Here is a 16572-nt window from a genome sequence, read left to right as displayed (position 1 = left end):
ATTCTAATTCTATTCTAATTCTATTCTAATTCTATTCTAATTCTATTCTAATTCTATTCTAATTCTATTCTAATTCTATTCTAATTCTATTCTAATTCTATTCTAATTCTATTCCATTCCATGGTTACTCTGCATAGTTTGAGATTATTATATTTCCATGCTATAAAAATGCAGAATCAAAATGCTCGCAATCTCTAATGTCAAACGATAGTGTTTTTGCCCTGCTTACTGCCAACTTTTTTTTCAAAGAAACCCACAAAGCTAAGACATTACAGTATATCTTGGTATCTTTGTGAGTCGGTGGAGTTTCAAATAAACACTGTAGATTGGGCTTCTTACAAATTGCTTTTAGTACAAAAGCAGCACAAAACCAGCACAGTTGGGTGTTGTGTGCACGCCGCTGGAAAGCCATGCCGAAAAACAAGCATTTCACAACATTTACACACCATTCAAAAGAGGCAATCCGCAAGTCCAAAAGGAAAAAACCAAAAACACCTCCCCTGCCAGCAATCAACACCCAAGATGAGCACTGACTAACCCCAACATTAACACAAAGCCAACAATCAAAAAGTAAACAATACCCCCCCAATCAAGGAATCCCCAACTGAGGCAAACAAACTAAGAAAAAAAACAACTTAATCAAGGAATTCCCCAAGATCACTCCCACCTAACACCGACAGAGCCAGCTACTTATGAGAACAAGCACTGATGGTGTTACCTAGTATGGTAATGAAACGTCTTTCCCAAAACCAGCAAGCTGAGAGACCAGTGAACAACCTACAGAAAATGAGATATTTTAGGACAAGGCTTAGGCATCTAAAGGCCATATATTTAAAGTGATCAAGGCTGGGAAATCCTATTCTAGGACACCAAGACAAACGAATAGCAGCAACTATCAATTTTTGGGGGATCTGTCAACAAATCTTTAAAGAACACGGATGGGAAACTGACTAGCAGGTCCTTATTCAAATTGAACTTCAGTGCGAACAGAGTGGAAAGCACAAACGGTGACACCGATTTTTAATAAGAGACCCAGGGGAGCGCCAGGAAATTTCAGTCTACATCTTGGCTTAATATTGGTTCCAGGCAAACTGGAGAAAACACTAATGAGGATTATTTAAAAACAACAACAACATACTCTAAGCATACAGAGGAACAAACTTTGATGAAAGGTTAGGGATTTTTCTGTTGTTACATCCTCAAAACCCCAAAACTTTAACCTTAAACCAGTGTTTCTCAACCTTGGCAACTTGAAGATGTCCGGACTTCAACTCCCAGAATTCCCCAGCCAGCATTCTGGGAGTTGAAGTCCGGACATCTTCAAGTTGCCAAGGTTGAGAAACACTGCCTTAAACTGTCTACCGTGGACCTCACCCCATTCCTAAGAGGTCTGGAAGCGGGCATGCATAAGCGCACCAGCCTGCCTACCATCCCTGTCTTAATGTTCCCATTTATTTATACTCATTTCTTATGTATATGCTTATACCTGCTTGTTGTGGCCCAGCAGGAGCCATTGGAGCTGCCACCAGACTCCGTCAGCGAGGGGCCCCTATGAGTTGGCCCTGGAGGATGTGGAGGATCCTGGACAGGGTTCTGACTCCGAGCAGGGCGCAGAGAGACTGGTTGGCCACCAAGTGGCACCTGAGCCTTGGATCAGTGAGGAGGAGACAAGGGAAAGTGATCCAGAAACCAACAGTGAGTTGTTCCAGGATGCACGCCGTTGAAGAGCTACTCGGCGTCAAGAACAACTACGTAATTAAGGAGGTAATTACACTCAGCTGATGGTCATTAGGCTCCTCTCCAGACTATAAAAGAGACTGCTTGTGTCACGCCCTTCTTGCAGAAGTCAACGCTTGGACTAAAGAGAAACTAACTTGGCAGGCTGGATTGCTGCCAGAGTTTGTTTGAATTGCGGCCACGGTTTGTCGGACTTGCTGCCAAGTCCTTATCTGTTTGTGTACTTGGCTTTCAGCCACCGAGATTCTGGTCTTGTTATTAAAGGACATTCTCATTAAGCGTGTCTCGGTTTTTGTTACTGGACGGAGGAGGGGATCAGAACACCTGCTTATACTTATATATTAAGAACGCGGTGACTCAGTGGCTAAGACGCTGAGTTTGTCGATCAGAAAAGTCGGCGGTTCAAATCCCTAGCGCCGCATAACGGAGTGAGCTCCCGCTACTTGTCCCAGCTTCTGCCAACCTAGCATGTAAAAATGCAAGTAGAAAAATAGGTAAGGTAACAGTGTTCGGTGTTTAGTCATGCCGGTCATATGATCACGGAGAGGTCTTCAGACAGCACTGGCTCTTTGTCTTTGAAACGAAGCTGAGCACTGCCCCCTAGAGTCGGGAATGACCATGCACCATGATAGCAAACCTGTGGCACGTGTGAATGGATGATGAATGGCCCCTCCCAGAGGAAATAAAAGGGGAGCGAAAGGGGAGTGGAGTTTGCAGGAGGCAATTAGTTCGCTTAATTGGTTCGTGACTCTCCGAGGCTCCTTGCCAAGTTTTGCAGATCTCAGCCTGGCAGCTCTCCAAGACAGATGAGGTCTGTGACTGTAAATCCTCCCTTGAAAGACTTTGCTGGATGTGAATGAACAGAATTCACAGTCAGTTACTGAAAGGATTTTTTGTCGGGGCCAGGAATTTGCTTCATGCTCTTGGAAGTTCGGTCAGAACAGTTACAACAGCCCTGAAAAATGTGACTTACGACCATTTTTTACAGTTACGACCTTTCAAGCATCCCCATGATCACGTGGATCAAAATTCTCCAAGCCAGATAAGGTCTGTGACTGTAAATCCTCCCTTGAAAGACTTTGCTGGATGTGAATGAGCAGAATTCACAGTCAATTAATAAAAGGAGTTTTTTGTTGGGACGAGGAGTTTGTTTCATGCTCTTGGGAAGCCTCGGTCAAAACAACGGGCCTCATTTTACCCAAAACTTTACACAAAGGGGCTTAATTTAAACTGACTGACACTGAATCAAGGAAAATAAATTATCTTGTGGACATAATGGGCATAAGTGACCATCTTAGCCGAGTGTGACAAGATATGAAATCGCCATATTCCACGGTAGGGAGGGGGTGGGGTTATTAGGAAAACTTCCCAAAATAAACCTACCAACATTGTAAGGCTTTTATAGAGATCTACTCAACGTCCACATCTGGGTTTTCACATCCGGAAAAAAGAAAAAAAAAAGCAGAACTTGAGAAAGAACAGAAGAACAGCAATCAAAATAATTCATGGGTTCCATCCCATTCTTTACAAGAACTAGGAAAAAAGAGTGAACAATGAAATTATTGAAATATATCAAAATCACGTAGGGAGAAAGCGCCTGAGAAGATATCAAGGCCAGCACGGAGTGTCCCAACAAACCAAACGGAATGGAAATAGAAAGAAAGGAACATCGGAAATGGGTGACAAAAAATAGGAGGGGGGGAGGAAAGTTTTAGCGGGCCGTTGAGTTTGTCCTTATGAGTTTCTTTCTTGTTTTCTTTTCAATGTGTTTTATTCTTTTTATATTTTGCTTTATTCTTCTTGTATTCTTTACTGTTTCACCTTCGTCCTTGACTTAAATAGTCTGCTTAGTTTCAAAGTTGTAACGGCACTGGGGGAAAAAATGTGACTCGGGGCCGTTTTTCGGAGTTACGACCTTTCTAGCACCAGCCGTTTGGCAACGGGTTCATAGTTATGACCGTTGCGGTGTCCCAAGATCACGTGATCCCCTTTTGCGACCTTCGAACAAGCGAAGTCAACGGGGAAGCCAGATTCATTTAACAACTGGGTTACTAACTTATCAGCCGCAGGGATTCGCTTAACCATTGAGGCAAGAAAGGTTGTACAATGAGGCAAAACTCACTTAACGACGGAAAAGTTGGGCTCAATTGTGGTCATAAATCAAGGATTATCTGTGTATGCCATCCTTTGCCAGAAATGATGCTAAATGACAAATGTGGCAAACTTTGCACACCAGATTTAATGGACACAAATTTGACATTTGGACTCAAAATCAGAATAAGAACAGGCCATTTTCAACCTCCCAGAAAGTTCCATAGGAAACTTCCAGACTGTTCTGGAAAATTGGGATTTAATTCCACCACGGAGCAAGAATGACACTAGGTATCAAGCAATACTCAGAAAGTGTCGACCAACACAACAGGTTGTTACCACAACATACCACAAAGGTTCATTGAGTGATAGGTAAAACTTCCCCTCGAACGTATGTGCTAGTCGTTCCCGACTCTAGGGGGCGGTGCTCATCTCCGTTTCAAAGCCGAAGAGCCAGCGCTGTCCGAAGACGTCTCCGTGGTCATGTGGCCGGCATGACTCAACACCGAAGGCGCACGGAACACTGTTCCCTTCCCACCAAAGGTGGTTCCTATTTTTCTACTTGCATTTTTACGTCCTTTCGAACTGCTAGGTTGGCAGAAGCTGGGACAAGTCACGGGAGCTCACTCCATTATGCGGCGCTAGGGATTCGAACCGCCGAACTGCCGACCTTTCTGATCGACAAGCTCAGCGTCTTAGCCACTGAGTCACCGCGTCCCAAGTTCATTGAGTGATAAAGTTACTGCTAATCTGTCTCACGGGGAATTCCTCTCTGCTCGGCCCAATTTAAATCCCAACCTGACAGCTTTTTGATGAAATGTGTTAATTGGGAAAAGTGCTACCAGGCTCCTGATTTATTTATGTTTTTACCTCAAGAGAGCAAAAATCAATTAGGCTCCAGTGAGTGAAATCCGCAAACACAACATTAAGCTCAACGACTTACGACCACGATTGAGCCCAAACTTTTCTGCTGTTAAGTGAGGCGAGTTTCTCACGCGGGTTTCGCCCCGTTTTTTTACGACTTTTCTTGCCATGCTTGTGAAGTGAATCACTGCAGTTGGTAAGCTGGTCAGCAGGTCGTTAAGTGAATCTGGCTTCCTCACTGTCAGAAGGTCGCGGAAGGGGATTGACAGGAACCCCCTCCCGGGGGGGGGGCACTGCAACTGTCATAAGTGTGGATCAAGCGTTTGAATTTTGATCACGTGACCATGGGGTCACGTGATCAAAGGTAACTTGGAAACTCGCAAAGGTCACTCGGAACAACGGTCATGTCGCATTTTTTTCAGCGCCATTGTAACTTTGAATGGTCATTAAACAAACTGTTGTAAGTCAAGGATACCTTTTAACTACCTTCAGACCTGGTTCACATGTTAGATGTTCTTGCTGCCTTTTTTCTCTAACCGAGAGAGGAACAGATGAGGAAGCCATGGCTGATACTACAAACCTTTGTTGTTGTTGTTAGTTGTGAAGTTGTGTCCGATCCATCGCAACCCCATGGACAATGTTCCTCCGAACCTTGCTGTCCTCTACCATCCTCCAGAGTCCATTTAAGCTCAGGCCGACTGCTTCAATGACTCCATCCAGCCACCTCCTTCTCTGTCGTCCCCTTCTTCTTTTGCCCTCCATCGTTCCCAGCATGAGGCTCTTCTCCAGGGAGTCCTTCTTCCTTCTCCTTAGGTGGCCAAAGGATTTGAGTTTCCTCTTCGGGATCTGGCCTTCTAAAGAGGAGTCAGGGTTGATCTCCTCTAGGACTGACCGGTTGGATGGCCTTGCAGTCCAAGGGACTCAATGCAGGAGTCTTCTCCAACACCAGAGTTCAAAGGCCTCCATTCTTTGGCGCTCAGCCTTCCTTATGGTCCAACCTTCACAGCCATCCATTGCAACTGGGGAAACCATCGCCTTGACTATACACACTTTTGTTGGCAGGGTGATGTCTCTGTTGCTGTCTAGATTTACCATAGCTTTCCTCCCCAGGAGCAAGCCTCTTTTGATTTCTTGGCTGCAGTCCCCGACTGAGGTGATCTTAGAGTCCAGGAAAATAAAATCTGTCACTACCGCCATAGGATCTTAGCTTTAAGAAATCTCTTTAACGCTCCTTCCCCCCAAAATATCTCTCTCCTAGGTTATGGAAATTGACTTAGCTTCAACACCTTCAGTAAGAAGGTAGAAGAAATAGGATGCCTAATGTATCTAAATAGGAAAAAGGTCCAGGGATTGAAAAAGAGTACCAACAAAGGATCAGGGTTCAAATGAATGGTCCTTGGAGCTCCAAGACCCCCCCAAATTAGACCAATAATGGAGAAAGAAACAATATCCTAAGGAAGCGAACAATAAATAGCCCAACCAAGGAACCAACAAGACTTTTCCCATCCACATTGATCAGAATATAAAATGAGAGCACACCTCGCTCCCTACTAGCACTGATGATGTTACCTAGCTGGGTGATGAAACGTCTGCAAGGAAAAACAATTCAGATCAGAGAGCACCGTCCATCATTTGGATTTTTATCCTTTTTCTTTAAACTGGTTTTCGAAAACGAACCCGGTCAAAGGTACGTTGGTGAAGAAGCCTGGGCCGACAGATGAGGCGACAGACTACCGAGGTAACGAGAACAGCGTTTATTCGGGCATAAAACAAGCAACAGGCAACGATGTACAATTCAGCATCGTGCCCAGTTTGACAGCTATTTATACAAGAGCTGTCAAGCAGGGCAGCCATTAGCAAAACAGCAGAAAGCCCATTTCCAGCCCGGTGCGCCTTAGCCAATAGGCGCGAGCCCTTGGTTGCCGGGCTCTCAGTCGTATGTCGAGGACCTGCGGCCGGTCGTAAGTCAAGGACATAACAGTTTGCAAATGACCATTGTAAATTTTAAGCCGATCTGCTCAAACAGTATCACCGCAAACTGTAATCAATTTTAAGCAGACAAGCTGTATGTTGATAGCAAGAGTATTTTACTTGGGTGTAAGAGTTTCCTATGGGACACAGTGGCTAGGACGCTGAGCTTGTCGATCAGGAAGGTCGGCAGTTCGGCGGTTCGAATCCCTAGCGCCGCGTAATGGATGAGCTCCTGTGACTTGTCCCAGCTTCTGCCAACCTAGCAGTTCAAAAGCACGTACAAAATGCAAGGAGAAAAATAGGGACCATCTTTGGTGGGAAGGTAACAGCGTTCCATGTGCCTTCGGCATTGAGTCATGCCGGCCACATGACCATGGAGACGTCTTCGGACAGCGCTGGCTCTTCGGCTTTGAAACAGAGATGAGCACCGCCCCCTAGTGTCGGGAATGACTACACATATGTGCAAGGGGAACCTTTACCTAAGAGATTCCTAATACACATGTTCGCTTTTTCGTTCAGGTGTACAAACCATGGTTAGGGTTACTATGAGAAACTGCATTAAAACTAGGATGTGATCAAGTGAGCTCCAGATTCAAACCAAGGATAGACATTTCATTTAAACAGCTTTGGAGGGGGGGGGGGAAATTAGATGATTTCTTGACGCACCAAGACCAGTGTGCTTAAGCCTCAAGGAAAAACTGGGGAAAATATAAATATAAAACCACGAAGGGTCATAGTTTTCTTCCAAGTTAGCAACAGGAGATGTCCTGTTTCATAATCCTGGTGTGTGAAGTATACAAACGAGAAATAAATAGACAGACAGGTCGATGGATGGTTGGAAGCCTCTCGTGAAAAGGCATTGCATCAGCAGGAATTCTGCATCTCATCCAAAGTGATATTCAGCTTAGAAAAATACCGTGTTGTAATTCAGAAATAGGAGGATACGTTTCTGTCGCATGTCCATCATATATATTATTGTATAACATGCGGCACGCTTTAACAAACAAAATTAATATACATCCCTGACCAGAATTAATAAGCAGCCATCACTAACGATTCGCTTCTGAGTTAAAAGGGAACTTTTTAAAAAAAAAAAAATCCATGCAAAATTTAGCATCCATCGCTGCATGATTATATCCTTATCTCTTAATAAGTAATGCAATTCGGGCTGCTTTCATTTTACAAGCTTAAGGGAAAATAGGCAAGGAATCCATCACTTCATTTCTGCACGAAATCTAACGCAGGGACTTCAAGAATACTGAATAAAGAAGGAAATATATCTTTTATTGTGTCCTTACTTGCAGAGAAAGTATATGAAGAACAATTTTGGGAACCAAGCAGAGGATATACAAGATGCAGAAAATTATCGGGAACCGTCTTTCAAAACTTTGGCTCAATATAAACATAAAGATGCAATAACACTTGTTACTGTTAAGAAGCAAAACAGCAACAAATATCCAGGAACAAATCATATATCATCATCATCACCGATCGTAGAATATAGAATAATAGGGTTAGAAGGGACCTTAAAGGCATCTCGGCTAATTCTGTATTATGAGTTCTTAAAACAAGCCAATTTCAATGCACAAATATGAATGTCTTATTTAACGCGTAATATCTACCAAATCATCAAGTTCAGAATCAACAACTTAATCGCATTTATCTCCAGAAAAAAAGGTCAACTGAATTAAATAAGATTTATTCCCAGACAGTAACCTGGGATTTAACTCTTAATCCATCTCGAGCCACTTCCAATTTCTATGCAAATCCCTTTCAGTTTTACATTCGCTCCCGCATGTTTTCAAAAATTAACTTCTCCCTCCTTCATAATAATATCCGTAGCCAAGCCAATAACTTTACGATAAGCTTTTTCCAAATAAGTTTTCAACACACAACATTCACCATCAGGTCACTCAAACTCTTCCCTCAATGCTACCTACCCGTCTACAATTCTCAGAAATCTACTTCCTCAACCTCTGGCAATTGCAAAGACGCTGGAGTCCAAATACAGAAAATATCCACAAATACAATCTCAAAAGAACCTCAACTCACCAACGGTGAAATCCACCGGTTTCTTAACGCTGTGGAAAGTTTCAAATTTGACGGACATTGTGTTGTTCGAGGCGGTATTTTCAATCCGTGGCCATGTCTTCTTGTTTTCAGTTTCGCAAATTGCCTTCTACATGTAGGATCCTGTCTGGTTTTCTCCCTTCTCAACAATGCATGTATTACGGCCGGGTGCGTCGGGTGAGAAAGCCCACATCCAATCAGGATCGGCGCCTTTCAAACTGACAGCGCTGGCGGTGTCATTATTTTGTATTGTGCATCAACTTAAGGACTCCTGCAGGGCACGCGGCACAAGGGAAGGTACCTTAGCAAAGAGCACAGCTATCGGCCAGGCGTAGGGTTGATTACACTGCAATTGAGCCCTTCGCTATTGGAGCGAAAACGCGGTCAAACCTGTTGAAGTACAGCGGGTACCTTGGTACTCGCCGTTAATTGGTTCTGGGAGGTAGGACGAGTACCAAAAATGGGGGGGTAACAAACAATTTCCCCCCATAAGGAATCCGATTGATTCCTTGTTTGTTCTTTCACACCTGCAGACAGAATCTTGCCAGACTGAACACTTGATTATCTGCATCTACAATATACTGTGTGAACTATTAGGAGGAACCGTCACACAGATGATATTTTGAGTTTTCTCTTACTCCTCTGGATTGCTCCATCCTGGGGACCCACCTCCTTTCTACATTCCATCACATCATCCGTGGACTTCAACTCCCAGAATTTCATCAGCCACTGGGTGCAGCAGGAGTGAAATCCACTTAACTTTGTTACCAATTCGGTAGCAATGCGAGTGTGCAGCGCTAGCTTCTCTCACATTCGCCACCTCCACGCATGCACAGGACCCTTCCGCCCGTGCACAAAACATCAAAACAGAAGAGAGCTGGAAGGGACCTTAGAGGCCTTCTAGTCTAACCCCCTTGCTCAAGCAGAGGCCATATAGCAATGGTGGCTAACCATTTTGTCCTCATGGGGCAAAAGCGGGTGGTTTCCAGATTCTTCTTGAAAACCTCCAGTGTTGGGAGCACCCACAACTTCTGGAGGCAAGTCGTTCCACTGATTAATTGTTCTCGCTCTTAAGAAAGTTTCTCCTTAGGTTGGTTCCCTCCTTGATTAATTTCCATCCATTGTTTCTTATCCCGCCTTCAAATACTTTAGAAAATGGGTTGACGCCCCCCCCTTCTTCTTTGGGGCAGCAGCCCCCTCAAATACTGGAATATTGCTACCATGCCACCCCGTTTTTTCTTTTCTCTAGGCTGGACTAATGTAATGAATCACAATGCAGCCAACGACAAGTTCTAGCTTGAGTATCAAAAAAATAATAACTACGGGGACAAAATGTTTGTGTCAAAATGTGTTGAGCACCAAATTCAATGAGTTTCAAAGCAGTTTGAATGTCAAGGTAGCATTGTGCTTTAATAGAAGACCATCAAGAAATCTCAGAGCTGTTCAAAAACATTCCAGAAAATACAATTTCTACCTTGCAAAATAAGGAACATCAGTAAGTAAAATCTCTTGCTGGCTACTTCATGGATACTGGTAGTCCTCGACTTACAACAGTTCATTTAGTGACTGTTCAAAGTTACATCATCACTGCAAAAAGTGTCTCATGGCCATTTCTCACACGACCATTGTAGCGTGCCTACGGCCACATGGTCAAAATCCAGATGCTCGGCAACGGACCTGTATTTATGACGGTATTCTGAAGGTCATTTTCTGACCAGCTAAATCGATGGGTGAACCAGACTCACTGGATGTTACTTAACAATGGCAAGGATTCGCTGAACGATTCGTAGCAAGGAAGGTTGTGAAATGAGGCAAAGCTCACTTACCAAATGTCTCACTTAGCAACATGAATTTTTGGGTGGTTGTAAATTGAGGATTACCTGCATACAGTATTTTTCTTGAGAACGATGTAGAAATGGTACTTTGGGGGATGTTTCTATCAAGTGGTCCCTTGGTGATTGCTTTGAAATTTCATCAAATTTAGTACTCGGCGCATTTTGAAGCAAACATTTTGCCCAAGTACTCATCATTTGTTCGATACTCGACACACAAGCTTAGAGGTTTTCGCTGTCGATTGCCTTGTGACTCATTATATTATTCTTTTATGAGAAAAGAATTTGTTTGGTACCAGAGGTGGGTTCCTGCCAGTTCTAACCTCTTCTATAGAAGAGGTTCCACAAGTCTACAGCGCCGTTTAGAACCGGTTCCAGCTCTCTCCCCCCGCCCATCCGCACATCATCAAGATGAAGAGCAAGAGGAGGAATTCTGGGAGTTGAAGTCCACAAGTCTTAAAGCTGTCAAGTTTGAACACCCCTGGGGTTTTTTTTCTAAAGGGTTAGGGGTGCAAGGGTCTTATAACTTGACAGCTTTAAGACTGGCACACTTCAAATGCCAGAGTTCCTGAGCCAACATGACTGGAGGAGGAATTCTGGGAGTTGAAGTCCACAGGTCTTAAAGCTGTCAAGTTTGAACACCCCTGGGGGGGGGGGGTTCTAAAGGGTTAGGGGTACAAGGGTAACTTGACAGCTTTAAGACTTGCGTGCTTCAAATGCCAGAGTTTCTGAGCCAACATTTTGGTTGCTAAGCAAGAACCTTGTTAAGTGAGTTTCGCCACATTTTAGAAGTTGGCCATGCCCACCCAGTCACATGACTGCCAAGCCACTCCCACTCGGTCACATGGCTGGCAAGCCACTCCCACAAAGCAGGCCACACCTACAGAAGAGGTTCTAAAAAAATTTGAAACCCATCACTGTTTGGTACTATCGTTGCTGGTATTTATTGTACTTTCCGGAACCAATTAGAGGTGAGGTACCAAGGTATCATTGTACTAACTAGGTTTGATCATGTTTAGATCAACCAATGTTGGTTAAATGCTAGCATCTCGTTTCACATTGCTCACAAGCAAATCTAATCTCACGTACATTCAAACACTGACTGACTGTTTTAGTTGCTGTATAAACACATCCTTCTCCATCAAGGGGTCATTGAATACAAGTGGTCCTCGACTTACGACGGTTCATTTAGTGACCGATCAAAGTTACACCACTGAAAACTGGCTTGTGACTGCTTTTCACACTTACGACCAGTGCAGCATTCCCACGCCACATCATCAAAATTCAGGCACGTGGCAACTGATTCACATTTATGACAGTCACAGCATCCTGGCAAGCTACAGTCAATGGAGAAACCTGATTCACTTCACAACTGTGGCAAGAAAGGTTGTAAAATGGGGCAGAATTCAATTAGCAAAGATCTCATTTAACAATGTAGGTTTTTAGGACTCAATTGTGGTCGTATGTTGAGGACTGCCTGTATTCAAAATTTAGCACTTCAAACTTTCCAAATAGTTCAGGTAGTCCCAAATTGTGATTCACAACCGACTCCAAAATTTCTGTTGCTAAGCAAGGCAATTTTTGAGTTTGGCTCCATTTTACGACCGTTTTTGCCACAGTGAATCAGTGCAGTTACGCGACCATTACGATAATTACACCCTGCGCAGGTACACCAACTTTCCTCCTATCCACTCACCCCACCCTCCCCTAATTTGTCAGTCTGCCACTATACAGGTAGTCCTCGACTTACGACCACAATTGACCCCAAATTTCTATTGTTCAGTGAAACATTTGTTCAGCGATTTTTGGCCTGGTTTTCTGAACTTCCTTGCTACAGCTGTTGAGCGGCGTTCGTAAGTTAGTAACCTGGTTGTTAAGTGAATCCAGCTTCCCCGGTGACTTCGCTGGTCAGGTTGCAAAAGGGTATCACAGGACCCCCCCAGGACACTGCAACGGTCATAAGTATGAACCCGTGGCCAAGCGTCGGAATTTGGATCACACGATCGCGGGGAAGCTGCAATGGTCGTAACTGTGGGAAACGGTCATAAGTCACATTTTTCAGTGCCGTTGTAACTTTGAGCAGTCACTAAATGAACTGCTGTAAGTCGAGGACTGCAAAGGATGTGCCTTTCAGATCTTCAGCAGCAACAGCAACATAAAATCATCGGGTTGGAAGGGACCATGGAGGTCTTCTAGTCCACCCCAAGGGCAAGGAACAGAGTTTGGGGCAAGAATGCTATAGGGACTGCTGCTTGAGCAGGGGGTTGGACTAGAAGACCTCCAAGGTCCCTTCTAACTCACTTATACTGTTAAAAGTAGCCCTTGAGTACATCTGAAGTAAGTTACACCAGCGTTGAAAACAGTGACTTTGAAAATTGGCTTCGCTGCAGCATCTCTGCCGTCACATGATCAAAATTCAGAGTCTCATATTTAGGACGGCCACAGTGTCCCGCGAGCCCCTTTTACGACCCAAGTTCGATTCGGAAGCCGGATTCACCGTTTAACTCCTCGTTTAATGACGGCAGCGATTCCCTCCACCAACGCAGCAAGAGAAGTCGTGAAAAATGGGACGACGCTCGCAGAACACATTTCTCGCTTAGCAACAGACATCCTGGGCTCCACTGCAGTCGTAAGATCGAGGACTGTCCGTTCCCTTCAGCGGAGGCAGGGCAGGGGGTGGGGTCCGGCCTTCTTCGGGCAGGGAGACGAGCCGCATCTCCATTCACACACACACACAAAAAAGGACAGCTCTCGCCAACATTTGCAAATGACTATCTGTAACGGTGCTTCCTCTACAGAGCTCCCGGCTGGGATTCCATCCCCCCCTCCGGTTTCCTGTCCTACATCAGGCCCGGTTCCTAAGAGTAAGGCAGGCACGGACCCCCACCTGCCCCTCCAATGCACTTTCAAATCTGGACAGTCTCCTTGCTTATCGGTTAAGGTGGAATCCGGTTAAGCCTGCAAGGAAGGGGGGGGGGTGGCCCGGCCTGGGGTTAGGGGGATGGTGGATATGAACCCCTATCCCGGGTTGAGCTCCTACAGAGGGATGAATGAGGCCGTTTTTGCATCTATGGTTTTGCTCAGTGGAAGGGGGAGTGGCACCTTCCTCCTCCTTCAATTTCTCTTTTTCCTCCTTCAATTCCTCCTCTTCCTCCAATTTCTCCTTCAATGCCTCCTCCTCGTTTCTCCTTCTTCCCTTTCTCCTCCTCCAATTTTTCGTTCTCCTTCAATTCCTCCTCCTCTTCCCAATTTCTTCCCTTTCTCTTCCAATTCTCCTCCTTCAATGCCTCCTCCAGTTTCTCCTTCTTCCCTTTTTTTCTCCTCCAATTTCTCCTTTTCCTCCTTTAATTCCTCCTCGTCCTCCTCCAATTTTTCCTCCTCCTTCAATTCCTCCTTCTGTTTCTCCTTCTCCCCTTTCTCTCCTCCTCCTTCAATTCTTCCTCCTCCTCAAGTTTCTTCCCTTTCTCCTCCTCCTCCAATTTCTCCTCCTTCAATGCCTCCTGCAGTTTCTCTTCTTCCCTTTCTTCTCCTCCTCCTCCTCCTCCTCCTCCAATTTTTCCTCCTCCTCCAATTCCTCCTTCTGTTTCTCCTTTCCTTTCTCCTTCTCCTTCAATTCCTCCTCCTCCAATTTCTCCTTGTTCCCCTTCAATTCATCCTCTTCCTCCTCCAATTTTACCTTCTCCTTCAATTCCTCCTGTTTCTCCTTCTTCCCTTTCTCTACTTCTCCGTCAATTTCTCCTCCTCCTCCAGTTTCTCCTTCCCTTTCTCCACCTCCTCCAATTTCTCCTCCTTCAATGCCTCCTCCTCGTTTCTCCTTCCCTTTCTCCTCCTCCAATTTTTCGTTCTCCTTCAATTCCTCCTGTTTCTCCTTCTCTCCTTTCTCTCCTTCTCCTTCAATTCCTCCTCCTGCAGTTTCTCCTTCCCTTTCTCCACCTCCTCCAATTTCTCCTCCTTCAATGCCTCCTCCAGTTTCTCCTTCCCTTTCTCCTCCTCCAATTTTTCGTTCTCCTTCAATTCCTCCTTTTGCTCCTTCAATTTCTCCTCCTCCTCTTCCTCCAATTTTTCCATCTCCTTCAATTCCTTCTTCAGGTTCTCCTTCCCTTTCTCCGCCTCCTTCCATAATTCCTCCTTCCCCTCAATTCCTCCTCTTCCTCCCTCAATTCCTCTTTCTCCAATTTCTCCTTCTTCCCTTTCTCCTCCTCCAATTCCTCCTCCAATTTCTCCTCCTTCAATGCCTCCACTTCCAGCTTTTCCTTCTTCACTTTCTCCTCCTCCAGTTTCTCCTTCTTCCCTTTCTCCTCTTTCTCCTCCTCCTCCAATTTCCCCTTCTTCCCTTTCTCTCCTCCTCCAATTTTTCATTCTCCTTCAATTCCTCCATTTGCTCCTTCAATTTTTCCTCCTCCTCTTCCTCCAATTTTTCCTTCTCCTTCAATTCCTTCTTCAGGTTCTCCTTCTTCCCTTTCTCCTCCTCCTTCAATAATTCCTCCTTCTTCCCCTCAATTCCTCCTCTTCCTCCTTCAATTCCTCCTTCTTCCCTTTCTCCTCCTCCAATTCCTCCTCCAATTTCTCCTCCTTCAATGCCTCCACTTCCAGCTTTTCCTTCTTCCCTTTCTCCTCCTCCAGTTTCTCTTTCTTCCCTTTCTCCTCTTCCTCCTCCTCCTCCTTCAATTTCTCCTTCCCTTTCTCCTCCTCCAATTCCTCCTCCTCCTCCAATTTCTCCTCCTTCAATGCCTCCACTTCCAGCTTTTCCTTCTTCCCTTTCTCCTCCTCCAGTTTCTCCTTCTTCCCTTTCTCCTCTTCCTCCTCCTCCTCCTTCAATTTCTCCTTCCCTTTCTCCTCCTCCAATTCCTCCTCCTCCTCCAATTTCTCCCCCTTCAATGTCTCCACTTCCAGCTTTTCCTTCTTCCCTTTCTCCTCCTCCGGTTTCTCCTTCTTCCCTTTCTCCTCTTCCTCCTCCTCCTCCTTCAATTTCTCCTTCTTCCCTTTCTCTCCTCCTCCAATTTTTCGTTCTCCTTCAATTCCTCCTCCTCCTCCTTTCTCTTCCTCCCCTCCTCCATCCCCCCCTTGCAAGGAGGGGCGCCCCCCGGCCTCCCTCCCCCGAGGATCCTCCCTCCCGCCCGTCTTACCGGTGAATTCCTCCTCCTCCTCCTCCTCTTCCTCCTCCTGGTCTTCCTCGGCGCTGCTCTCGGAGGGGCTCTGCAGCGGCTCGGGCGAGAAGTTGACCCCGCGGGCCTCGGCGGGGGCGCCGTCGAGCTGCGGGCGGCTGGCGGCGTTGCAGCGGGCCCCGGGGCCCCGAGGGAGACCCCCGCCTCCCCCTCCACCGGCCTCGGCCTTCAGCCGCTGGAAGTAGCGGAGGGCGAAGTCGAGCAGGTCGGCCGGCTGGCTCCGCAGCACCTCCAGGGTGAAGCTCTGCAGCAGCTCCCGCAACCCCTCCGGGATGGAGATGCTCATGCCGGGCGGGCGGGCGGGGAGGGGCGGCCGCCCCGGGCCCCGCGGCGGGCAACGCAACCCGGCGCCCAGCGGGCTCCGACCGGGCCCCCACGCCGGGGTTGCAACGGCGGCAGCGGCGGCGGCTTCCTCCCTTCGGGGGCTTCCCCGGCGCTTTGCAGCCGGCCGCGAAGAAAGAGCCGAGCCCGGCCGTGACGGCAGCAAGGCGCAGCCCCGCCCCCCTCCCTCGCGCGCCGGCCAGGGAGGGAGGGAGGGAGGGGGCAAAGCCCGCGCGCGCGCGCGCGCAGGAGACCCGGGGAAAACCATGGCAACCGCGCGCCGGCTGGCCTGCCGCCGCCGCACGCGCCCGCCCGCACGCGCGCCACACACGCCCACCGCTGCTGCTGCTGATGCCGTCGATGCGTTTGCAAAAGGGGGAAAAAGGCAGCGCAGAGGCGGCCGGGAGGGAAGCGTGGCCTCTGAGCATGTGCAGAAGGCTTTGATGCTGCTTGAGGTGGATGCTGCTTTGCGGAGAGCAAGCCGGGAGGGACGCGTGGCCTCTGAGCATGTGCAGAGGGGC

General features: G+C 46.7%; 1 protein-coding gene across 1 annotated transcript in view; it reads right to left on the bottom strand.

Moving 5' to 3' along the window:
- PRKAR2B (protein kinase cAMP-dependent type II regulatory subunit beta) overlaps positions 1 to 16031 on the bottom strand; it is a 63638-nt gene extending 47607 nt beyond the window's left edge. Inside the window, exon 1 of the mRNA XM_087722328.1 lies at positions 15692 to 16031. Within this exon, the coding sequence (XP_087578454.1) occupies positions 15692 to 16016 (325 nt within the window). The 5' untranslated portion in view covers positions 16017 to 16031. The remainder of the gene's footprint in view (positions 1 to 15691) is intronic.
- Between the last annotated feature and the right edge of the window lie 541 nt (positions 16032 to 16572).

The sequence above is a fragment of the Thamnophis sirtalis genome, unplaced genomic scaffold (genome assembly GCF_051295495.1).
Source record: "Thamnophis sirtalis isolate CommonGarterSnake01/CBP01778 unplaced genomic scaffold, rThaSir2_p1.2 scaffold_9, whole genome shotgun sequence".
NCBI lineage: Eukaryota > Metazoa > Chordata > Lepidosauria > Squamata > Natricidae > Thamnophis > Thamnophis sirtalis.
This window is presented reverse-complemented; position numbering and strand designations above follow the sequence as displayed.